Source organism: Euleptes europaea, chromosome 8, assembly GCF_029931775.1.
Source record: "Euleptes europaea isolate rEulEur1 chromosome 8, rEulEur1.hap1, whole genome shotgun sequence".
In the NCBI taxonomy this organism is placed as follows: Eukaryota; Metazoa; Chordata; class Lepidosauria; order Squamata; family Sphaerodactylidae; genus Euleptes; species Euleptes europaea.
Window position 1 is genome coordinate 51,538,175 of NC_079319.1, and position 26,635 is coordinate 51,564,809.

The window sequence follows — 26,635 nt, forward strand, 5'->3', positions numbered from 1 at the left end:
ACCGGCCTGGCGCCGCCCGAAGCGGTGAGAGGGGCTGGCTGGCTGGCTGGCTGGCTGGCTGGGGAGAGAGAGGGAGGCGAGCTGTGGGGCGCGGGGCTTGGCGGGTCTCCCTGAGGGAGGGATCGGCGGCTGCAGCGTCTCTGGTCCTGTTTTGTGGGCACCTGGCGCGCAGTCGGCGTCTCCTCCTCGGGGGGGGGGGCGATGCACAGCCCCGATGGGGTGGGGGAGGGGGGGCTTGTCCTTTCAAGCCTCTGGCGGGGCCAGGAGTTGGGGGCGGGGCAGGGTCGAAGCGGTCTCTGGCTACTTGGCTCACCTGGGCGCCCCTTCGGTTCCTTTGCAAGGGAGTCCCCAGCGTGCGTGGGGTGGGGGGGGGGCTTCCTAATGCACAGGCAATTTTTAACGCCTGGGAAGGGAAGCTCACTTTTCCCCCTCTGAAAGAAAAGTCACGAGTATCTCTTATGACTTTAGCCTTTCATGCCAAGTTTGCTGAGTTGTCAGAATTGGCTGTGTGGCGTGAATGCTTCTTAAAGGCTAGAATTCACACACACACACACACACTTTTGCTCCTCCTAGGAAGGCTACAGGCACATTAGCACAGAATGATGGCACTCAGCGGGTACCATTTGTCCTGTCTCAAGGGGGGAAAAATCATCTGGTGGTTTGTGTTTGTCATTTATCAGTAGGTTTTTTTTTTACCCTGGCCTTCCCGAAGAAGCTGAGGGTGGTGTTCCTTCCCTTCTCTGTTTTATTCTCACAGGCTGTTTATGCATGGGAGGTTTTGCTTTGGATTTGCCGCTTTCTAGACGCGCTCTGAATTCTCAAAACTCAAAAATAAGCCCCCATGCAGAGTTTTGAGAATTCGGGTGGGGAAAATGCGCGTCTAGAGAGCGGCAAATCCAAGACACAACATCCCGTGCGTAAATGCCCACAGAAACTCTTTTGAGTTGAGCGAGAGGGTGACTGGTGGAAGGTAACCAAGGACGCTTAATGGTGTGGGGGTTTGAATCGCTGATCTTGTCGTATAAGTGTTAAAGGAACACCGGCATTCTTTGGAAATAAGGATAACCACTGAAAATCTGCAGCCCACAAAATAGGATGTAGTCATACATGGTGGTACAGAATTCTTTGCCAGCGTTTCCTGTACGCATGTGTTCGTAAAAGATAGTTCAATGTCAAAATGCCCAAATGGGGGTTTAGTCACAAAATGTTCAAGCAACTGAAAATTAAATGGCGTTATGTGGTAAGGGCAATGCTCAGTGGTTAGAGTGGTCCCAATTAAACCCTGGCATCTCCAGATGGAAAGGATGAAGTAGTAACTGATGTGAAAGACCTCTACCTGACACCCTGAAGAACAGCTGCCAGTCACAGTATGGACTGATGCAAATTTTTCTCCATCCCTGCTATTTTATTTTATTATTCTGCCCTTCCTGCAAGGAGCTGAGTGGTGTACTTGGTTTCTTACCCCACCTATTTTATCCTCTCAATATCCCTGTGTATATATGTTAGTGACTGGCTTCAGGTAATCCAGGGAGCTTCATGATCAGGTATTGGTATAAATCCAGGCCTCCCCTGTCCTACTCTAGATGCTACACCACAGTGGCTCTTCTTATCTAGGATACAGAATTTTCTCAGTTGGCACTGTCATACATTTATTATAAAAGAAACTAAAACTAGTTGGAGCTCATTTCCCCTAAAGAACAAACCACAGCAGTATTTTTTTTAATGTAGCTCCCACGAAATTGAGGGTATTCATATCCTATGTACTTGGAGTTAGGTATCACTAACCATATGTAATGTGATGTCAAGATGAGAACATCTGTGCTTACCTGTATTGCTGATCAGGGTAGCATTTTCTTGTTCCTTATTGTCAGCTGGCCAGTAGGGGATGATTAGGGAAATACTATGGATTGATGCATTTTGAATGAGAAGTTCAGGCATAGAGGGATAGCATCTAGGAACCTGATGAGATCAGCAAATAGAGGCGGCATGAAGTCATTGTGATAAACACACGTGCAGTTGAATTTAAGAATTCACCAACCTTTGGTAAAAATAAAAACATGTGCTCATTTTCCAAAGCTTGGAATACATGAACATCAGACCGCACAGGCTTTTGAATCTGCTTTTTGCCATTTGTATACTAATGTGAGTGATGTTAATACATGAGAGATCACTTTCAAATGGAACATATTTTTCTAATCAGTGTTGAAATAGAGACACAATAAATACAAAAGGCAATTTAAATGTTATTCTATGGAATCCTAGTTAGAAAGGTCATTAGTGGGCTACCTCCTTCCCCAAAACAAGGTAAAACTCCCTTAAGGTGTGTTTGAGTTAGATTTCCCTTACAGTTTTAACCCATATTGGCCTCCTTGTAATTCATTGGTGTTTTCGGGAACATGATTTACAGCTATGAATTTATTAAAAACAAACAAAAAGCAAAAACACCCCTGCAATGCTGAAAGTGTGGATTGGTCAGAGAGTGACCACACCATAATCGAAATGTGAAGTTTAGTTGCAGTGGTCCCTCCTTTAAACTCACTGAGTGCCTCTGATATAATCAGTTTGTTTGTCTTACTTGTTTGTACCAGTGCCTTTGTGATGAATTTCCAGACACAGTTATTTAACTCCAAAGAAAGTTAATGATTATAGGAATCCATCAGACTGACCACATCTTCAGTTTAGGACCATTTTGCAGATTCTTGCAATTGGGATCCTGGTAATTGGAATATTGATTTGCTCAAATCTGTTTTTGGAAGCTCCAAAGATTCTTGCTCCTGATGTAAGTGTATTCTCCTTAGATTGTACCTTAGATGGTACAAAGGGCTAAGATCACCATTTTTCAGTAAACTGAATACCAATATCTCATAAATGTGATACACTTTTCTGGAATATTGTGTACGATTCTGGTCACCCCATCTTAAATATCACAGAGCTGGAAAAGGTGCAGAGAAGGGCAACCAAAAAAAAAAAAGACAACTAAGTGGAGTTATAATGGGGTTGGGGTTTATAAAATTATGCATGGCCCTGACCTGGATAGCCAGGCTAGCCCAATCTCATCAGATCTTGGAAACTAAGCAAGGTTGGCCGTGGCTGGTGTTTGGATCCAGCCGTCATCTGGATAGCCCCGGCTAGCCTAATCTTGTCAGATCTCAGAAGCTAAGCAGGGTCAGCCCTGGTTAGAATTTTGTTGGGAGACGTCGAAAGAATATCGGGCGTGGCGCAGAAGCAGACATTGGCAAACCACCTCGGAACATCTCTTGCCCTGAAAACCCTACATGGTCGCCATAAGTCAGCTGTGACTTAATGACACACACCGTGTTTGAACAGGATACCAGCAAGGAAATCCAAGGTCGTGATGCAGAGACAGGCAACGGTGAACAGCCTTTGAATGTCTCTTGCCTTGAAAAACCCCTCTGCGTCACCATAAGTCAGCTGTGACTTGATGGCCCCCCAAAAAGGAACGTGTCATCCCCACTCCATCACAGTATTAACACTTGGGCTCACTCAGTGAAGCTGATGGAATTCACTGCCACGAGCAGTTGTGATAGCCAGTGCCTTACACCTGGCCAGGAGAATGAAGTAAAATTAGATGTTAGATGCCTGAGGTGGTAAAATGGACTGTACCACTTAGATTGCAGGTGGAGAATACTATATGTGAATACTCCCTTGCTTCAAACACTCCCTAAAAGTAGAAAATTAACACAGCAAGGAAAACTGGATTAAATCTTATTTATTTATTTTTAAAATATTTAAGCCGCCTCTCCAGAGAACCTGCCTGAGATGGCTTACAAAATAAAACATAATAACAAAACATGTATAGTTGTTAGTTAAAAGGTCAACCAGGGCATAAAACACAGAGTGGTTTAAAATGAATTTAACCCTTTTCCAGGATAAAAGCACTATAAAAATTGTGTATTCTTTAAAAATACAAAAACCTCACCCCTTAATTAAATCTTCTTTCCCTATTATACTTTTTAAAAAAAGATTCAGCCAAGTTTTTTTTACATGGAATATTGTTCAAAAATGGCATCCCTCACCTTTGGTCTGGAATTGTGTTCTGTTCACTCTCTCACCTCATTTTCGGGTATGTGGTTTTAAAAGAAGATTAGACACATTAATTGAGGATGGGTTTATCAACACCTGCTGGCTACAGTGACTAAATGGAATAGCTTTCAAATGCCACATTGCCCCCAAGTGATTGAAGACGAACAGAGAAGACCTGTTGTTTTGACGCTTTCCTTGTTGGTTTTCTAAAAACTTGTGGCTAACCTCTGATGGAAACAGGGTCCAGCATCTACTCTGTCTGTTATTCCTTTGGTGTTATGACCTAATGGAGGCAGCTACTACTATCCTTATAATATGAGTTAAAAGAAAGAACACCCCCTTTCTGTGCCAGATGTCTAAGAATGCAATTGTGTGAGTTGTCCATTAAAAATGTACATTCAACTGAGCCTAGTTTGAATAGGACGGCAGTTTTGACTTTGTCTTACTCTTATTGGGTGCTGTCCATCTGATGGATTCTAGTATAGGTTACTGAATCTGGCAAAGGAAGTGTCTGAGACAGCTGAGAAGGCAACAAGTGTATCCAAAGTCATGATGGGTGATTGGTGATCAGAAGGATACCATAGAAATCGTGGCTTTGAGCAGAATTTTTTTTTTTTTACAGTCATGGAAACAACATTGTATTTTAGGAAGCTGAAGCAAGTTCTAGTACTTAAACATCCTATTCTTGGTATAGTAGAGATGGTAAGAAAAGGAGACAAAGTTAAGGAACCTTATGGAGAAAGTAGTCCGTCATCGATAGAAGTTGGGGTCAGATGAAAAGGCAAGCACCCTGGGAGAAAAACAAATCAACTATAGAAAAATGAATCTTGGAGAAACACATAGTAAACAATGCCCTGTTGGGGGTTATTATGGATGTAGAAAAAAGCATTCAAAATTTGGAATCTTTTGAAATAAAGAATAGAAACAACCTGAAATCTAATTCAAATAAAAAGATGAGAAAGTATAATATAAAACAAATGGGTTTGGAAACTTGCAGGAACCATTTAGATGACTCTGAGTTCATGTTATAACTGCAGTATATACTGCTCTTCTGTTACAGGGCACCAGAATCTTACATCCAAGTAGCATCTCTCTTGCAGGGATATGCATGATCCCAGTACTCAAACTGTTAGGAGAAGAGAATGCAAGTTACGTTGATATAATGCTTAATATGTGGACTTTACTAGCCGTAATCTGCAAACCTCTGTGACCAGTCAAAAGCCTTTTTTTTTTTAAACGACTGAATTGAAATAAAGCCAAAATGTAACCATCCTGGACATAGTAGATACTGGCAATGGTGTGTGAATATGCTGCATTCTTTTTTGTGATGCCATGTGAACCCTATGAGTTTAATTTATGTGCTTGCTAGGAGACCTTGGGGCCCATCACACACTGTCTGTCTGACCTACCTTGCAGGGTTGTTATGAAGATTAAATGAAGGAGAGGAGAATGATGTAAGCTGCTCATTGGGGAGAAAGGAGGGGTATCAATGAAGGATGTTAAATAAAGAACTGCAGTATTTCAGGAGAAATAAATTTGGCATGTAAGAGGTATAATGCAGTTTTTCACATAAACTGAGTTTGCTACCACAAAGGAACCCCCCCAAAAAAAGTATACAGTGTGTTTTTATCCTTTTCTTTGCAGCTAATGGGCAAAGATGGATTGTGTGCAGTCAAACAAACCACAATAACCAGGCTCAGCGACACAACAGTGCTACACCAGTACAGATTTCCAAAGAAAGTATTAAGCTTGTGATATAATCTCCAGCCCCCTTAAAATTCTGTAGATTAAAATAGCTAGGCATTAAACAATCTGGAGGAAACATTTGGATTGCTGGGAATTATATGAACAAATGGTGTAATTATGAGAGCGGGCCTCTGGTAGAAGCACCCCATAAAACTGAATATGACTTATGTAAATGCTGAATTAAATAATGTCATTTAGTAGGACATGCACCTTGAGGCACGGCGTGTCTGCACTCTCCCACTTCAACACAGTATTGCATGGCTGAGTGTGTGGGAAATATCCTGAGGAAACTCAGGCGTGTTTTCCCCATGACCCCACCCTGCAGCTCTCTGTGCTGCCTATCCAAAGAAAGTCAGTTCTGCAACTTGTTCAGCCCATATGATTTCCACACTGCTTGCTCTGTCAGTGTGGCCCAACAGGGAAACAGTACTGGTGGAAACATGTTTAGTGTTCACATCACAGGGATGGTTAAGTGTTGAAACTGATCCTCTAGAACATTAAAATAAATATCCACGTTATCACTTGATTCTAAACATAAATAGAGCATATTTCATTTAACAATTTTTAATTCTTATGAAACATGTTTGTTTCAACAACTTCTTAAACTCAGTTCATCAACTGGAAATTTAAATTTTGGTAACTCAATGACAAATGCTTTCGGTTTCTTCTGCCAGATTAATATGGTAGTTCATTTTGATTAAATATAACTGAACAATGGTGCCTCCTTTTTTAAAAAAAAGAAAAGCTGCTCACAATGTTGTATTTAATGTATGATGAAGTTTTAATTTTTGGTTTTTGAATAGAAAGATGAATTTGTTTTGGACATGTGTTTGTACAGCCTCTTTAAAGGAATTGGACTGAAGAAGTTAAATGCTGGAGGGATCTATTGATTGCAGACTGTAGGGGCCTAACTATAAATCTAAAATTAAAATTATATGTACCTGATGGAGGTCCTAAACAGGTCTACTCAGAAGTAAGTCTAATTTATTGAATGGCACTTACTCCCAGGAAAGTGTTTTTAGGATAGCAGTCAAAATACACAATATGAAATATTTACTGGTGGTATTTGGCCCTGGCCCTGGATGGCCCAGGCTAGCCTGATCTTGTCAGATCTCAGAAGCTAAGAAAGGTTGACCCTGGTTAGTACTTGGATGGAAGACCAGCAAGAAATCCTGTAATACCTTTATTGGCATATTGGTTATAATGACAATCATGTAAAATAGATATCTAGTATATAAAAATACAACTACCGTATTTTTCGCTCCATAAGACACACTTTTTTCCTCCTCAAAAGTGACGGGAAATGTCTGTGCATCTTATGGAGCGAATGTGCGCACAGAGCCGGCTGGGCGCGCTGGAATGACGCGAGTCGGCTCTGTGCGCCCCGTTCCAGATCGCCCAGCTGGCTCTGTGCGCCCCGCCCGCCTGCCAGCTGGCCGTCGGTGTGGGGAAAGCAGTCTCGGGTCATTCCAGCGCACCCAGCCAGCTCTGTGCGCACCGCCTGCCTGCCAGCTGGGAGGCGGGCGGGGCGCACAGAGCCGGCTCGCGTCGTTCCAGTGCCAGCCGGCTTTCCCCACCCCGACGGCCACCTGGCAGGCGGACGGGGTGCACAGAGCCGGCTGGGCGCGCTGGAACGACGCAAGCTGGCTCTGTGCACCCTGCCCGCCTCCCAACTGGGAGGCAGGCGGGGTGCACAGAACTGGCTCGCATCGTTCCAGCGCAATGTGCATGCGCCCAGCCGGCTCTGCGGTCCCGCCCGCCTCCCAGCTGGCCGTCGGGGTGGGGAACGCCGGCTCGCGCCGTCCAGATGAGCACGCGCCCAGCCTGCATTCGCTCCATAAGACAAGTTTTTAGAGGAGGAAAACAAGATTTTTCTTGTTTTCCTCCTCTAAAAACTAGGTGCGTCTTATGGAGCGGTGCGTCCTATGGAGCGAAAAATACGGTAATAAAATTCATTCATGGTAACTATCAGGTAAGTTCCGCTTAGTTTCTCGAATTCTCGTGGCAGCTAAAAGAATCTTTGGTACATCAAGAAATCCCAGGGTTGCTATGCACAGGAAGGCAATGGCAAATCTCCTCTGTTAGTCTCTTGCCTTGAAACCCTACTGGGTTGCCATAAGTCTGCTGAGACTTGATGGCACTTTACACACACACACATTTTGCAATACCAATACAGTTTTGTCTGTATATGAACTATGAAACAAGATAAAATTATTTCTAAAAATAAGCATATACTTTAATCATGCTTAAATCATCAGTGCTGCACTGTGGCTTCCTGCCTGAAAATTATTTTTATGAAGTCTTGATGTTTATACTTGTCCTCATCACACTGTCTTTCTTGTTGCTCCTTGTTTTGGGGTTTGTTTGTTTTTTAAAGAAATGCTGCTATAACAGCCTGAGGATCATAGCTTACAGTTCCAATCCCGATTGCAGAGATGATGTGACCGGCATCATGTGTATTGTTACCCAGAGAAAACGGTGAAGCACTTACTTTGATGTAGTGACTGACACCATATTGCGGGGAGCAGCTGCTGTGAAACGGCCAAGAAGCCCCTTCAGCACACGAGTTGTCTTGTCAAACATGCGATGTCAATGGACATTGTACTGGGTGTTCAAATCGAAGCTGTCAAGCATCAGACTGCTCAGAATAACTGGTCATAAGTCACAGTGTTCACTGACCAGCTGTTGATGCTTCTTTGAAAGCTCTTCAGGAGTCACTATAGCCTTAAAAGCTGTGCCAGTTGTCTTGACAAGATCATGGTATGTTTGAGCATCACATTGTCGTGGTTTTTTCCCCTTCCCATAAACTTGATAATTCCTTTATCTTTCACATTTAGCTTTTGGGGAACGTACCATGCACCTTATAGTGAGTCCAGAGTACAGCTGAATAGCAGCACGAGTTAGACAGAACATACTGATACCTGGGACTTGCCAACTGAGGTACACATTCAGCTTTTGGGGAACGTACCATGCACATTATAGTGAGTCCAGAGTACAGCTGAATAGCAGCACGAGTTAGACAGAATATACTGATACCTGGGACTTGCCAACTGAGGTACACATTCCTCTGTGCAAGGCCAGCCAGAGGAGAGGCCATTTAGACACTTGTTAACATTTTTAGGTATTTGATAAACTGCGACATGTTTTATGGACATAATTTGTCATAATTAAACTTTTTATGGCTATGGGCCACCAAATATGGGAGTGGACTGGGTCTCTCTGGACCTCTGAGAGGGCCTTTCTCAGTGCCCCCATAAGTACCGATCATCAGCTTCCCCTTACAGAAATGAACTGGCTGCTGCTTTCCCACCTGGCATAGATCTGTTGGGAAATGGTTACTCAATACAGATGACCATGTGCAGGTGAAAAGGGCAGAATTTGTTGGCGATCTATATGATGCATTGAAACTCTAGTATTCAAACAGGGTAGTGGCATTTCTGACTTTCTTTGTATGCTCACAACAACTCTGTAAGTTTATGTGTTGGGTGACAAAACACCCCTGCAGGGAGGGAGAAGGCAACAGGCTGCTGTCTTGGGTTTGGGTCCTAGTCCTACTTTCCTATCAGGACTGCTGCTTATCTCCATTTACGGCCTCAGCTGAGGAAGTACTCCAGATTGTGTGTGCTAAGTGCTGTCAAGTCGCTTCCAACTCATGATGACCCTATGAATCAACGTCCTCCAAAACATCCTGTGTTTAACAGCCTTGCTCAGGTCTTGCAAATTGAGGGCCGTGGCTTCCTTTATAGAGTCAATCTATCTCTTGTTGGGTCCTCCTCTTTTCCTGCTGCCTTCAACTTTTCGTAGCATGATTGTCTTTTCCAGTGACTCTTGTCTTCTCATAATGTGACCAAAGTACGATAGCCTCAGTTTAATCATTTTAGCTTCTAGGGTCAGTCCAGGCTTGATTTGATCTATAACCCACTGATTTGTGTTGTTGTTTTTTTGGCAGTCCGCAGTATCCATAACACTCTCCTCCAACACCACATTTCAAAGGAATCTACTTTCTTCTTATCAGGTTTCCTCATTGTCCGGCTTTCTCACCCATTCATAGTAATAGGGAATACAATGGCATGAATTAATGTACAGATTACCTGCAGGGAATTCTGGGGATAAATAGGCTGCTGTAGTAAAGCTTGCAGGCTCTGGGGGTTCCAGTTTGGACTTCAGTATTTGATTCTCTGTAAGCCAATACACTGTAGTGAATAGGAACAGCACAGGGAAGCTGACATTATGCCAGAAAAACAGTATACTAACTGATACATTTATTTACTCCAGTTTTTTCATCTTTTGTTCTTGGAGAAGCAAAAGCAGTCACTGGGGGCTATAGGATGGCATGGTGGGAGCATTGCCTCCTATTTACTGTATTTAAAAGGCACTGGTTCACAGCCTCTAGTATTCAGTTTCTTTCACTACTGCATCTGAATGGTGTCAGAATGCCAAAACATTTTGTTAAACAAATTGACTAGAAACATTGCTGTGGAAGAAGCAGAACTGCCAAGAGCTCTGCCAGCTCAAGTGTATAGTGTACTGTAGGTCTTTCTTACGTCAAGCAGAAATCTTTCATCTGTCTGGCCCCGTGAAATGTTGTACAGTCTGTTAAGAGGATGGAGAAATGTCTGCACAAAGGAAGCCCTTCTATAGAATGTAATCTGTAGAAAGCTACATTAATAGTCAGCTCTTCACTGTTGGGTGTAATGCCGCAAATACCGATTATTTGGATGCTAGAACCCTGAGATCCCCCTCCAGGTTTAGCAGTTGCATTTGATGAATAATTGATCTGAGAAATGTATGTTGAATTTTAGAAATTCTGCACATCATCCTCAGCTTCTTACTTAGGCCATCCTCCTGCCTAAGTATGAGACAGTAGGGGTCTAGATATGTGGTATGTTTTGCTGGATGTTGAAATGAATGGAACAATTTTTTCAGTTGCATTTTGCTTTCAACTAATTTTTCATTCTAGGCCCTTTCTCTGTTTTTGCAAAATGCAAATTTATAAGGAGTTTACATTGATAGCCAGCATGGTGTAGTGGTTAAGAGCGGTATACTCTAATCTGGAGAACCGGGTTTGATTCCCAACTCATCCACATGAAGTCTGCTGAGTGACCTTGGCCAGTTCTTTCAGAACTCTCTCAGCCCATGCAGAGCCAGGCAATGGCAAACCACCTCTGAATGTCTCTTGCCTTGAAAACCCTACAGGGTCGCCATAAATCAGCTGTAACTTGACGGTGCACACACACTTATAGCAAGAGGTTTCTGTGACATGAATGCACTCAAGAAGTGTCCAGTGGTGAGTTTTCAATAAAGGAATGCTAGACATTCAAAGATGCCAATGCAAAGCTGTAGCAAAAACAAGGAATGCAAAACATTTTCCTGCCCTATTTAGCCAGCATGGTGGTCACTCAATAAGAGGCTGTAAAAAAGAACTGAGAACACATTTCTGAGACTTGTGTGAAGGAAGGAAATGAAAATACAGAGCAGGAATACTTCAAGTAAACCTGTTCTGTCATTTCAGGAAAAGAAATCCTAAAAATAATGTATGTATAATTTATTATTTATTTCATCATTGTGATCCTGGAGGACTGAATTCAACAAATCAACAAATTCTAGGGAAAGAACCACCGTTTCTTTTTTGCTAATCTTATGCTGTATGATTAATAGTCTTGCCACATCCCTCCTGGCAACTGGAGGGAGATCTGGGGGTAGTACAGGGCATAGTGATTGGTGTGCATGATGACATCACTTCCAGTGTGATGCAGGAGTGCCGGCATCGCACCCGGGGGAAGCTCTAGCACTTGCCCCCAAAACATTGGGGGATAGTGATAGAGCATCCCCCAGTGTGATGTTGGCACTTCCTAATTGCGCAGGAAGTGATGTCATTGTGCCAAAAGCCCCCCTTTTGGCTGTCCTTCCACCCGCCAATCAGGTGAGTGTTGATGGGCAGCGGCACAAATCAGAGGGCGATCGCCCACCATTAGCAGGCACTTGGAAACCCTAATGATAAAAGATAAGGCATCTGTATTGATTGTGTAGCCCAGAACTTGTTCCATTTTATTTGTTGCTTTTACAGTAACACAAATCCTGTGCCTTAATGCTCCAGAATAACATCTGTTGCCATTCAATAGATACAAGTTTTGAACTGTTTTCTAGAAGTATGATGGCTGAACAGCGAATGTGACCTTGATTATGCAGAAACCCTGAACTGCCAGCTTTAAAGATAAACTAGTCAGCCTGATCTCATCAGATCTCAGAAGCTAAGCAGGGTCAGCCCTGGTTAGTATTTGGATGGGAGACCACCAAGGAATACCAGGGTTGCTATGCAGAGGAAGGCACTGGCAAACCACCTCTGTTAGTCCCCAAAAGGGGTCGCCATAAGTCGGCTGCGACTTAACGGCACTTTACACACACACACACACACAGTCATGCAGTGATCTATTTCAGAACAATGTATAAGAAGACCTGGTAGATCTGAAGGTGATCTTCAGATGCAATCAAACATTGACGTATCTCCCAAAGAACTTACAGAATGATGGGTAGAATCGCAGTAGTCTGCCACTAGGCTCCATAGCAACTGGGAGCTTATGGTTAGAAATATTTCTGACTTTTCTCTGTGTGTCCCAGACAGTACAAGTGAGGCAGAAGCCACAAAGATGCAAGAAGCATCCCCATACAGAGTCGCACAAGAGGCAACTTTTGAATTCTCTTCCTGCTCCATGCTTTGTGGTAGATTCTGGTGGCCAAAGCAGTAGAGTTCTGTACAGCGTTGGGTGAGAGTACTTGGAGTTACAAAAGGGGAAGTGAGGAGAAGGAAAGAACTATCCTTTGTATCCCTTTGTCCATAGTAACTCATGTATAGCCACAGGGTGCACACGCAAGGTTCTGTGTATAATTCTGCTTGCTTGAGTGGGCCCTAAAGGGTAGAATGGGTTTAGAAGGGTGTCTGTCAGAATTCTGACAGTTTGAGAAATCCTGTCCTTTTAATTAGGTACCAAAGCATGCATATAATATACCTAAAGAACCGCCTCTCTTGTTATGACCCCCCACAGTGTCTTTGTTCTGTCGCATGTGGGCTTTTGGTGGTGCTTGGCCCTCCATTTGCCCGTTTGAGTGCGACAAGAGTGAGGGCTTTTTCCATCGTGACCCTGACCTGGTGGCATATTTTGTTTGAGAAGACCCATGCCCTCTTTTTACTTGTCTGCGTTCTGCAGGGCCATGTTATTCCACTAATGTAATTTTGGTGAACTCTGCCATCAATGCTGTTGGCTCTTTATGCCCAAAGTGTTAGTTTACTGTGTGCTGAGTTTTTAATTAGACTTTAATGAAGTTATGGTTTTATTATTGTTACTGTACTGCTATGCTGTTAGCCACCCCGAGCCCCATTCTGGGGGAGTGGTGGGATAAAAATAAGATAAAATAACACAAACAGACCGATTCATCGAATTGCTCTAAAGATGCTGCTATATTGATCCACAAGTGTGTTTCTTTTCAGGTGCAGCAAGTGATTACAGATCCAAGTGGTCGCTTTCTTATTTTGGTAGTGAAAAGATCTGGTTCTAATCTTGTTATGATGAATGTGGATGCTCCAGACACATTTAATCAGTGTTTCAACTACTAGGTAAATGTCACATACGACTGTCCGTTAGTGGGGGGAGATTTTAATGACATGCTTAATACAGCTTTGGATCGAAGCACACTCTCACGCAAAAAATATTCTTTGGTGAGATCTACACTTAAAGCCTATATGGCTGAGCTAGGTTTGATTGATCCCTAGCATATATTGCACCCAGTGGGAGAGATTATACATTTATTTCTTCTGTGCGTCATAATTGTTTTCGGTTAGACTCCTTTCTTGTTTCAGCTTCTTTGATGCCCCAGATTACTGCTTTTGATATAGATATTGAAATATCTTGACCTTGAACAAAGGCCTCGAGGATATTCATAAAATAATCAGGCGTCCCATAAAGAAAACAGCTTACTTTATTGGCATCTCATGAAAGCCTCAACAAGGAAGGCTACCGACGAAATCAGCCAGCAAGCAATGACTGGCCAGAAAACATTAAGATATACCAGATCTTTATTTTACCTGGTCTCTCACCACCTTCCCAATATTACTGGTCTGGCACAAACAAGTTACAGTAGAACATAGTCTGCTTTCACTGGTAGTATATTATTGAATTCATATTTAACTTTTTGCAATTCCCGATTAAGAAGTTAAGGATATGGATACTTTCCAATCTCCACTTGTATTGCAAGGCAGTTTGGCTGATAAGTGAAAACTTTGGGAGCAAGCTTTCCGATTGTATCTTACAGCAGCTGGAGCTGATCATGTATCTAATAAATGGCAAGTCGCTATTTTGTTGAACTGTGTGGGAGAGGAAGCCTTGTCAGTTTATAATACTTTTGTTTTTCCTGGTGGAGAGCCAAAAGATATTGAAGAAGTCCTTGAATAGTTCATGAAATACTGCACTCCTCATTATATGATGCCTGTATTACTGTGATTCCTAAACCCAGCAAAGACCATAGTGTGCAAATTTTCGGCCTATTTGATTAAAGTAGATGCTAAAATATTAACTGCTATTCTTGCTAACAGACTTCAAAAGGTTGTTACACCTTTGGTACATGTAGACCAGGTAGGATTTATAGGAGGTAGGCAAGGCTCTGACAATCTTAGGTTGGTCTCTGATCTGATTGCTTTAAATAGTAGGAGGTTTGATCAAGCTGCCTTTCTTTCACTTAATGCTGAAAAAGCTTTTGATAAAAGACTGGAAATTAGTTTTTGCTACATTGACTAAATTCAGTTTTCCGCACAAAGTTTTGAAATAGAATTTTTTATTCATTCATTTAAAAAAATTTGCCTGTCTCTTGGAGGCTAACAAATGGTCAATGAAAATGGACCCTCTGTGCCCTTACTACAGCTAAAAGACTTGAATTACAACACTGGGAAGATTTAAGCCCAGCTCTGATAAATCAATGGATTGAGGACCTTAGAACTCTTATCAGTATTTGAACACATGGCATATAGACAGCAATTGAGCATGGGCTTATTTTTAGATATTTGGAAACCATTTATAGAAACTTATATCTAGCTCTGCCACCACTTTTGTTATATTGTTGTTTTTACTTGACGTATATCTTTTTTTAAAAGTTAACTTTGGGGGTTTTTTGTTGGCTTTTTGTGGGGGAAGGAATTTAAAAAACATAAAATAAATAATATGTGGATTTGCTGGCTGCTCTTTGAAATTATTTTTATAGACTACTAACTGAAGTACATTCTTTAGAATCAGTCAGTTGATTTCTTAGGTTACCTGATGCATCACATTTTTGGTGAGTTCCTTGCTCTTGTCTATATACTTTTAAGTTGCACCCTATTTTTTTTCCCTGCTGCTTAGGAAGCATGCTGCTTAGCATAGCTGTTCTGTTTGAAGCATTTTGAGATTACATGCAGCCTTATCTGACACCAGTTTTCCTGCACTTACCAAACTGCTCATTTTAGGAAGTGTGCTGATCTGTTGCAAATTCTTGTGAGTATAAGAGGGGGGATGTATGATGGTGGAGAGAATAGAATGTTTGGAGGAGTGAAGTATTGCAATAATGGTTTTGAATTTAGCAATATTTTAAGTGCTTCAGAGGTTCTTTTGGACTAGTAAGGCTCCCTACTGAATGGGATTAAACTTGAGTAAAATACTATATAGCTCCAGGGGGGTTCAAGTATATAGTTTCTAGTTCACTTGAGGCAGGTACTGAAATGTAAAATGCATATGCTCTCTATTTTGAACACTTGCTAGCTTTCCCCCATAACTGCAACTAATACCCAGACAAACGTACTCAAATAATATCTAGGCTGTTCGGTTTCTGAGAATTTACAGTGGAACGAGGATGGAAATAATAACTTTTCTGAATTTTTATATATTTGATCTGTAGCATGTGTCTTAAGCTTGTTACTGCTGGTTCAGACATTTGAATTATCTGGGTGATGGTTTAAACAGAGCAGCAGAATCATTTCCGATTAACTTGCAGTGATGACAGTAGCCCAAATTACCCAGTTGAGCCCAGGCTCATCAGAATTTGAGAGCTAAGGAGGGCCAGCCAGGGTCACCACTTGAATGGGAGATCATCAAGGAAGGCTGGGGTTGTATGTAGAGGAAGACAATGGTGAACCACCTCTGCTTGGCTCTTGTCTGGAACGTCCTGTGGATGGGGTCACCATGAGTTGCTTGTGACATGATGGCATGTTCTTCTTCTGCAGTGACAACATGTTTTTATTAGCAACATTCCAGGCCAATCCTCCAAGTGAGAATAATTAAGGTCATGTGCCCTACAGTTACTAACTCTAAAACAAGTCTCTGATAATTGCTCCTGTTCTCAGGAACAATCTGATAAAGCTGTGGGCACTCCTTTGTCATGCAGTTAATCTAGACCAGGGGTCCTCAAACAGGGGGCTAGTTCACTGTCCCTCAAACACTGTTGGGGGCCGGACTATAGTTTGAAAAAAATATGAACAAATTCCTATTCACACTGCACATATTTTATTTGTAGTGCACAAAAAATAAAACAATGCACTATTTAAAATGAACGATTTTAATCAACATAAACTTATAATATTTCAATGGGAAGTATGGGCCTGCTTTTGGCTAAATTTAAAAAGGGAGAGGGAAAATAAGGATAAATAAGTATAAAAATAGAGGTAAATTTAGGAGGGGAAGTGGGAAAGGTCAGTTTGAAGGAGTGGGCTGCAGGGCAGGTTGCTAGTCTTGCAGGAGGCTGGGCATGCTGCTATATGGGGCTTATTTATTTAAAAAAATATATATTTCAGTGCAATCCTAGGGCCGCTCTCTAGATGCACATTTTCCTCAGCCAAATCCTCAAAAGTCAAAAATAAGCCCCTATGCAGTTTTTTTGAGAATTCAGATGGGGGGAAATGTTTATGCGTGGAAGGTTTAGCCTTGGATTTGCAGCTCTCTTAGATGCACATTTTCCCCAGCCAAATCCTCAAAAGTCAAAAATAAGCCCCTATGCAGAGTTTTTGAGAATTCAGATGGGGGAAAATGTTTATGCGTGGAAGGTATTGCCTTGGATTTGCCGCTCTCTAGATGCACATTTCCCCTATCTGAATTCTCAAAACTCTGCATAGGGGCTTATTTTTGGCCATTTATGCACGGGAGGTTTTGCCTTGGATTTGCCCCTCTCTAGAGGCACATTTTTCGCATCTGAATGCTCAAAGCTCAACAATAAGCCCCCCCCCCCCCATGCAGTTTTTTGAGAATTCTAGATGGGGAAAATGTGCCTCTAGAGAGCGGCAATCCAAGGCAAAACCTCCCGTGCATAATTGGCCGAATTCGGCTTAGACAGGAGCAACTCCGAGGCGGTGGGCTAAGCTCTACCGGGAGTCAATGCGGTTTACTCCTGAGTAGGCGCACTCGGGACCAGGCAAAGGAGGGAGGAGGCTAGACGGAGGGGAAGGGGTGGGGGAGAAAGAGAGGAAGGCAGGTTGCCCCAGAGGCGAGCCGTTGCCCCCCTTGCCAGCTTGAGGTCCGGGTCGGCTGCCTCCGGCTTCTTCCCAAACCACCGGTGGCGGCTGTAATTGGCGGCAGCCTCCTCAGCTCCCTCTTTTGGAGGGCTGGACGAAGGCAGGCAGGGAGGGAGGGGGAAAGGAGGAGGAGACGGTGACAGCCACCTCAGGTCACAAGATGGTGCCCAAGTGGAGCCGGTCGGAGACCATCCCCGTGCGGAGGCCGCAGAGGACTACTTCGAACTACTGCTCCCAGCATGCAGCGGGAGGGGGAACGGGCTTTCTCCCCCTCCTGTTTCCATCCAGAGGTGGGCCGCTCTGCATCATGGGGCTCGTAGTTCCCGGCGGGGAGACGCAGCGCTGGTTTTGGGCCCGGCCTGAGGGGCCAGGTTCAGGACCCTGAGGGGCCGGATCCGGCCCGCGGGCCGTAGTTTGAGGACCCCTGATCTAGACTCTAGATTAGATCTAGATACTAGAGCCAGCATGGTAGAATGGTTAAAATGTCAGACTAGGATCTTGGAGACACAGGTTTGAATCCCCATTCTGCCATGGAAGCTTGCTGGGTGACCATGGGCCAGTCACACATTCTCAGGTTGTAACCTACCTCACAAGGTTGTTGTGAAGGTTGTTGTGAAAATAAAATGTAGGAGAGAAGAACAATATAAACTGCTTTGGGTCCCCATGGGCAGGGTTTAAATGAAGTAAATAAAATGCTGCTATTTTGATTGAGCAGAGCAAGTAAAAATGAGTGATGATCTCACCAATAATTTTACTGGCAGTTGCACATTAAGTGAGACCCAAAGGGCTGTGTGTGGAGTTTCTTGCATACCCTGCTGCCTGCAGAACATCTGAGGAACTTTTTTTAATGTCTCAGTCTCTAGGAAAGCACTCCTAACTTTAAGAGAGCATCAAGAAAGCTTTCCTTAGAAGCACAGAACACCAATCTGCAGTGAAACTGGGGAAGCTGTGGTATGCATGTGGAAGCATTTGGATGTCTACATGGGTTCCAGAGCCCAGCTAATATAATCTATTAAGACATTATTCTATGCAAGTACTGGCTCATTAGATCTAAACTCTAATAGACCATACCTCTGTGTTACTAGAGATGAATGTAGAAGCAGAACAACAGCTTCTCCACAATGCTAGAAATGGAAACTCTGAAGAAGTCCGGCAACTGTTGGAAACCCTGAAGAAAAAAGAAGTTTCTTTTAATATCAACTGCAAAGGTTGGTATAGATAATCCTTCCATTTTTCCTAGTTTTATGAGTTACCTTAAGAAATTGTTATGGTCTCCTTTGATGTTGGTATTCTGAGTCCTTATTATTTTATCTATTGTTATTTGTACCTGTGTGCTTTGCAGCAAGGCCCAGAGTCAAAATCTTAAAGACGTATTGCTGGAAAATAGTATCTTAAAAGTGAGCACAAAATGAGCCTGCACAAGCCTTTTTCCAACAGAAGCATCATCTAAGAAAACGTCTACGCTGTCGTCTTCAAAGTTTTCTCACCTCAGGGACACGTTGCCTAGCTGCTGTTAACATAGCTGTTAGAGAAAAGCAGTTTAATTTCTGTTGGAGCCACAAACTAGTTAAATAGTTCATATATCTGCCTCACTTGCATATAAACCAGAGAGCATCTAATAGTCAAAGGAATGCACGAGAGAAGGCAGTGAACTCTCCCTCCCCCACAATTCCTTAGTAACCATTGCTTACTTGTTACTAGTAGTGTCCATCCTTTCTGTTTACTGAGATGAGCTAGAATGGAATAGAGGAACAGCAGGCTCAGGTGAGGTAAAATGTGGGCAGGCCCCTCTCTTGTGTGCTTTTTACTGTAGAAAAAAACACCTCACTTGCAAACAGGGCAGAAGCTTCTTAAGTAGAGTTACGAAGGATCTTTCCCTGCAGTTTTTGATACCGTATATACTCGCGTATAAGCCGAGTTTTTCAGCCCCAAAAATGGGCTGAAAAAGCCGGCCTCGGCTTATACGCGGGTCAATACGGGGGGAGGGAGGGGGGAAACTTACTGCTGTCGCCGCCGGGCCCGTGCCGCTTCCTGCCACCGGGAGCGGCCTGGGGCAGCCTCCTGCAGCCGCAGGAAGGCTGCCCCGGGTCCCCCAGGCCCCCGCCGCCATTTTTCCCGGCCGGGAAGGGCCTTGGGCAGCCTCCTGCAGCCGCAGGAAGGCTGCCCCGGGTCCCTCTGGGCCGCGCCGCCATTTTCCCCCGCCGGGAGGGGCCATGGGAAGCCTCCTGCAGCCGCAGGAAGGCTGCCCCGGCCCTCCCCGGCCCCCGCCACCATTTTTCCCGGCCGGGAGGGGCCTTGGGCAGCCTCCTGCAGCTGCAGGAAGGCTGCCCCGGCCCCCGGCGCCATTTTTCCCGGCTGGGAGGGGCCTTGGGCAGCCTCCTGCAGCCGAAGGCTGCCCCGGCCCTCCCCGGCCCCCGCCGCCATTTTTCCTGGCCTGGAGGGGCCTTGGGCAGCCTCCTGCAGCCGCAGGAAGGCTGCTCCGGGTCCCCCTGGGCCTCGCCGCCGCTTCCTCCCGCCGGGAGCGGCCTGGGGCAGCCTCCTGCAGCCGCAGGAAGGCTGCCCCGGCCCTCCCCGGCCACCGCCGCCATTTTTCCCGGCCGGGAGGGGCCTTGGGCAGCCTCCTGCAGCCGCAGGAAGGCTGCCCCGGCCCTCCCCGGCCTCCTCCGCCATTATTCCCGGCCGGGAGGGGCCTTGGGCAGCCTCCTGCAGCCGCAGGAAGGCTGCTCCGGGTCCCCCTGGGCCTCGCCGCCGCTTCCTCCCGCCGGGAGCGGCCTGGGGCAGCCTCCTGCAGCCGCAGGAAGGCTGCCCAGGCTCCCCCGGGCCGCGCCGCCGCCGGACCCTCACCACTGGAGAACCCTGTCAGGTAAGCCTGCTGGGGGGGGGAGGGGTTATAAGCCGACCCTCGGCTTATACACAGGTGCCTAATTTTTCCCCATTTTTGGGGAGAAATTAGGCACCTCGGCTTATACGCGGGTCTGCTTATACATGGGTATATACGGTATAAGAATTTTGCTTAGATGAAGTCTGGATTTTTAGTCACCTGCTTTTGTCACAAATGTCCTCATCACTGTGGTCTTCCTTTCCAGCTGGACTGAGAAGTTAAGAGTATTTTCAATTAAGAAAACATTATATTGAGAAGAAAAATGCTATTTCTGAGAATGTATACAAACTAAATGGGTAATAGTGGTGCCATCGTCTTTGCCATCCTGGTTGAATTACTGGGTAGACATTAATTCATGTCTTTTTGTAGGAGGAGTGTTTTGGGCAGGTGCTGAATGCAACTTGGTTTTCAATGTTATATCTGGTTGCCAGATCCTACATTTGTCCTGTTTATATTGTATCCTGTAGGCAGAAGCAAATCTAACTTGGGCTGGACTCCTCTTCATCTTGCATGCTATTTTGGGCATACTGGAGTCGTGAAGGACTTGCTGAAGGTATAACTTTTTGCTTGTCTTTTAAATGGTTTATTTTTCTGTACAACAAAAAGCAGGATAATTTCAAGAAGAGATGTTTTAGTTGGGCATCAAAAACCTAAATAAACACTAAAGTACTTTTTCTTGAAGTTAAAAAAGTGTACATGCTTTTTAAATGAGTTGTGTGAGTGTGGGGGGAATATACTGATTATAGTGAAAATAATTAGCAACTCCCATTACTAATCCTGTGTGGGTAACAACGTATGGTTTTAAAAGGAAGATTAATGGGTAGGTTAGTAAGGGAACAAGTAACTCCTTAAGTATCTAGGCCCCTGGTTGTTTACGACTTTAAAGGTAATAACCAGTACTTTGATTTATATGTATGAGGCCTATTGAGGCCAGTGCAATTCTTCTGACTTGGCAGATTATTGTCTCAATAACTAACCTCATCAGCAACCTTAGCAATGTGTTTTGCATTCAGTTGAAACTTCCAGACAGTCTTCAAAGGCCCACGTAGCCCATTGTGGTTATTTTTACATTACACCAACTCTCTCCTGCTCACCGTGCATACATACTGCACAGGGCATGAGGTTGCATGTTTCTCAAAGCGATGGGGAGGGATGCGGGAAGCAAAATTTTAGTCTAAGGTATGCATATTTTGTTTGCTTGTAATTTCTGTGTGCTCACTCAATGGGATACCAGCACACACCCAATTGTGTATTTGGTATACACGTTTGTTCACACTAGGCACAGTCATGTATAACTAAGTTTACTTCTCACACAAAATATCTGCACAAAGTCTAAATGCTACAGTATACTATGAAACTACAGTGGGTTGTAAGGCCCATATCTGAATAAGCTTGCTAGCTCATTTGTTATGAAACTTGGAAAACACACATGGCTCTGAACATGTAAAAAGTTGCACCTTGCACATAAACAATCTGGATGTAAAAAAATCAGAGCTGTATATCTTGCTCTATCCCCTCCTAGTCCTTAAACAAGTGCCTCTCTCATACACTGGGTTGGTGCTTGTTGTGTCACAGAAGCATTTCAGAACTGAATTGAATCTAGATTTCAAGAAGTTCTGTACAGTTTTGCGCTATCGTACCCCAAACATTGTGTATAAAATTCTAGAACACTGACAGAATCCAAGATTTAGCTTGATATTCATGCCAGCTTTGTAATTCTACTTTATGAGATCCTGTAACAATATGCTTGCTGTAGTCACAGAAAAGAACCTGCGGTAGTTATTAGAAGGGAATATGGTTCCAAATGACAAAAATTTCAAAACTAATATGTGAACGCACCTTTGTGTAAAGGGGTGCTGCATCCAACACTTGCTAGGCATGGGTCTCTACCAGAGGCTAAGAAGGTGAGTCAGTTACTCCTGCCTGTTGAGCCATGCTATGTTTGAAGATGGGTGGCAAGAGGCAGGTGAGAGGCAGTGCGCTGCTCTGAAGTTCTGAGGCTATAGAGGTGGGGAAAGACAGGAGGAAGAGGAAGGTTAGGTTCTGACTTTTTATGGGCTTTATAATTGTTGTTCTGTGTTTTTGTAATGTTTTATTTATATTGTAAGCTGCCTCGAGTTCTGCATGAGAGAAAGGTGTCTAATAAATGTTTTAAATACATAAGACAAGGGTGGTGGGAAACCCCCCCCCCTTCAAATTTGACATCACAAGAGTGCAAAGGGGTGAGGATGATTGGCCCAAAGGAGCTCAACTGGGTGGGGGAGGTGAAATAAACCTCCATAATTTCATCCCAGTTGATCCTTCTGTTACATGTTGTTCAGCATTATTCCCAGCTCTTGCATAATAAGCAGCTTTTGTGTCTGAAAAATAAGAAACCGACTGTTAAGGAGTTGAAATTGTTGGCATAAAGGCTCTTGGGCCGTCAGGAACACTCGGGAAATAGAATCTGAGTCTCCTGACTCGCGGTTGTGATTTCTGTATGGCTAGGTAATTGTTAAACCACATAATCCCATTTAGCGCTGCATGTTTAGCTTGTTCTGATCTCTTTGTAACCCGTTAGAGGAACAGGTTGAGCTGGAGCCAAGCTGAACAAACTAGATTAAGGGCTATGATGAAGTAAACTGGCACAGCGACACTGCTGTTTTCTACAGTTCAGAGGCAAAAAAAAAAAAAGGCTAGCACTCTGGTCAAGACCAAATTAGCCTGCTCTTGGCCAGAGACAAAGCAAAACGGTGTTAGGAAGGATTGAGCCAAATAACTTTGCATTCCAACTTTTTGAAAAGGAGACTGCAATATGGATCTAGTATACTCTCCAGTTTTTCTTTATTTCTGTAAGCTACTTTGTGAATCGAAATGACATTTTCAGAGAACGTGCTGGCCAATTTAACTTTTGAGAACTTCCTTGTCTGCAGTCTCACTGCTAAAAATGCATCCATTAAAAACATAATTCCATGTGGAGGTAAGCAGAATATACAGCTTGCGTTTGAAGTTCAGAATCGAGGCTTCGTACCAAAGGTAAACAAACCATTGCCGGTTTATAGATCCGTAACCATTTAGGATGCCAAAAGGCCTAACTAATTTTAACAGTGCTTTTAAAAGGCATGAAATAACAGGCCTCAAAAATCATATTTTGTGAAATTGATCGACAAGCATGCAAACACAACTAAGCAGTCTTATCTTTATAGGCTGGTGCTGAAGTAAACGTGCTAAATGACATGGGAGACACTCCACTGCATCGTGCAGCTTTCACTGGACGCAAGGTAACATAAGTGTGTTGTGTTGAGTTTATACGATTTACTAGGAGTAGCACCATGTTTCTTTAATCATATAGAACAAGTACAGCAATGCCTCCGAAACAGTGACATTCTTAAGCTAGTGTGTGTGCAAATGCCCAACTATGAACACTGATTTGACATGCCCAAAGAAGGGAGAAAGAGATGTCTCGAGACATTTCCCTGAGAAGGTAAAGTCTCTGAAGCTGTGCAGGGCCCGAAAAAATGCCTCTGCTCCAAAAACTTATCCAAACATTTGGTAACTGTGGATGTGCGCTAAAGGGGGGGAAAGTTCTGTTAATGTTAGAGCACTGAAACAACAGCTGGAATGTGGCACATCATAAGAGAGAGAAAGTTGATCTCTCTCTAATGAGATACGATCTTTCATATAAAGAAGCCATGACGTACATTGCTAACTAATTGGTCAGTCAGTGACACAGAGTGACATATATGTGGCACCAACTCCTCTTGCTATTCTTGATGACGGTAGAAAACATGGTACAGGCACACACTGTCCATTGCTAGTACAAATGTTCCCAGAACAAATAGAGGAGCTTCCAACTTACCATATATACTTGGGTATAAGCCGACCCGAGTATAAGCTGACACCCCAAATTTGAGGCCAGAAAAGGGAATTTCTTATTGACCCGCGTATAAGCCGAGGGTCAATAAGAAATTCCCTTTACCGGCAATGCTGCGCTCTAAAATGGCGGCCGCCGTTTTAGAGCGCAGGGCCCCTGCCCCAGGTCGCCCTCCCGCCGGCCTCCCGGGTCCTCCCGACCCACCCCAACCCACCCCAACCACAGTGCCATCCAAGGGGGGGGAGGGGGAAGAGCCCCTGAACCCCCTACTCACCGGGAGAGGAGGCGAATCGGCGGCGGTGGCGCGGCCTTCCTGCACCTGCAGCAGGCCCCCCCAGGCCGCTGCCGGCCGGAGGAAGCCGTGCGGGTGCGGCGGCGGCACGGCCTCCTGCCGGCCCAGAAACGTTCCTGCCGGCCGGAGGAAGCGGCCCGGGTGTGGCGGGGGCGGAGGCGCGGCCTGGAGGGGCCTCCTGCCGTCCGCAGGAAGGCTCCTGCCAGCCGAAGGAAGCAGCCCAGGGGTGGCGGGGGCAGCGGCACGGCCTGGAGGGGCCTCCTGCCGGCCCAGGAAGGCTCCTGCTGGCCGCAGGAAGGCTCCTGCTGGCCGGAGGAAGTGGCCCGGGTGTGGCGGGGGCGGCGGCGCGCCCTGGAGGGGCCTCCTGCTGGCCCAGGAAGGCTCCTGCCGGCCGGAGGAAGCAGCCCGGGTGTGGCGGGGGCAGCGGCGCGGTCTGGAGGGGCCTCCTGCCGGCCGGAGGAAGGCTCCTGCCGGCCAGAGGAAGCGGCCCGGGGGTGGCGGGGGTGGCGGCGCGCCCTGGAGGGGCCTCCTGCCAGCCCAGGAAGGCTCCTGCCGGCCAGGGAAAGTTGCGCGGGCCCGGCAGCGATGACGGCGGTAAGTTCCCCCCTCCCCCCTCTACCGTATTGACCCGCGTATAAGCCGAGGCTGGCTTTTTCAGCCCTTTTTTTGGGCTGAAAAACTCGGCTTATACGCGAGTATATACGGTACTTAGTTTTTTAAAAAGTGTAACGATTCCATTCAGTGATCAGGCTTCCTGTACTATGTATATGGATTCACAAGCTATTTTACTCAAGACTCTCCTACATCCAAGCAGCCCTCCTCGTCTCTGGAAACAACTCTGTGTAGGCAAACATTAGTGTGGCCAATGTGGTAATCGGATACTCCTGGTAATATCTAAATTGTAGCAACAGAAAAAAGTGTTCCACAACTATGAAAAGCACCTAACAGTATCTGTATAAGATCTGAGATTTCCTGCACATTAGTAGGGCCCGTACATGACTAAGGAGAGTTCCGGCTTCTTGTGTATAAGAGAAGTCCTCTGTGAGCTGGCCCAAAGATGTCTTCAGTAAGATGTGTTTTAATGGTTTGTAATGTAATTTTATAGTGATTTTATTATTGTAATATTTCAGGATATTTCTTTTGGAAAAGCAAAAAAAAATATATTTATGAACCTTATTTGTGTGTACCTGAGAGATGTGTATGTATAAATAGGTTCATTAATAATGTATATTATATTTAAAATATTGCGAGGTGTGAAAACCTGTTACCCATAAAAATATGAAGAAGAGTATTGGTATTTAGTGTGAATACATGGTTGGCTTTCTCTAGACCCTTGTACATGTAATGTAAACTCTGCATACGTTTACTTTTAGCAATATCACTTAATTTTTTTGGGAAGAAGGCTTGTTTCAGAGGTATGCAGTTGTTCCTGTGATTCATTCTTAGTCACTGCAGATATCATTTGATGATTGCATGTATAAATTATTCTGCTGTGAGATTCCCTGTAAAAAAAAAAAAGGGTTCTGGTTAATCTTTACGAGGCATTCATTTCCAAGATACACGTTGCAAAGGAAAGCTTAAACTGAATGAAAACAAAACGGATCTCTGTTTCAGAGTAGCGACAACCTATAATGGTACTAAATTTCTCTTTCAGGAGGTGGCTATGCTGCTTTTGGAATATGGAGCTGATACTTCCATTGTTAATGGGAATGGGCAAACAGCGAAAGATGTTACACATAACAAAGAAATACGAGAGATGCTTGAAGGTATCAGTTCTGTGCAGTGTATGAACTTTGGATTGTTGGGACTGGAAGTCTAGGAAAGGTGCCTTGCAGGGGTGGTTTCTGGCTCAGTCCCATTGTTTAGTATAAAAAGTGGTGAGCTCTCATTCCCTTAAGTAAATGGCTGCGATGATTTCTTCTTGCCAGTAATGAGCACTGTACTTGAAACCGTCTGCACTAGTTGGCATGAGGACTAGCTCAAGATTGTCCATGTAACTCCAGAAAATACTTTGTTGTATGAAGTTCATTGTATGAGAATAATGTTTAGCAAGGGCTGTTCTGCATGGTAAATCTCTGCACACTAGATGGTCATTATGTGGATGTACCTTGAAGTGGATCCATGGTCCTGCTGCTTTGAGTTGAGCAAGCCTTAATTTTTGATTCAACATCCTTAAAACTTCCCGTGCAAAGTGATATAATTGGATGGCTTTGCTAGAAAGAAAGCAAGTGCAACATTGTGACTGACAGAGTAATCTTAACGGACATGAAAACATGTCTGGTGCAGGTTGCCTAT

General features: G+C 44.4%; 1 protein-coding gene across 1 annotated transcript in view; it reads left to right on the plus strand.

The window, feature by feature from the left end:
- Window positions 1–26,635, plus strand: part of OSBPL1A (oxysterol binding protein like 1A) — a 95,912-nt gene continuing 69,277 nt past the window's right edge. The window contains exons 1-5 of the mRNA XM_056854213.1: window positions 1–24; window positions 18,400–18,522; window positions 20,663–20,748; window positions 23,381–23,455; window positions 25,995–26,106. Of these exons, the coding sequence (XP_056710191.1) occupies window positions 18,402–18,522; window positions 20,663–20,748; window positions 23,381–23,455; window positions 25,995–26,106 (394 nt within the window). The 5' untranslated portion in view covers window positions 1–24; window positions 18,400–18,401. The remainder of the gene's footprint in view (window positions 25–18,399; window positions 18,523–20,662; window positions 20,749–23,380; window positions 23,456–25,994; window positions 26,107–26,635) is intronic.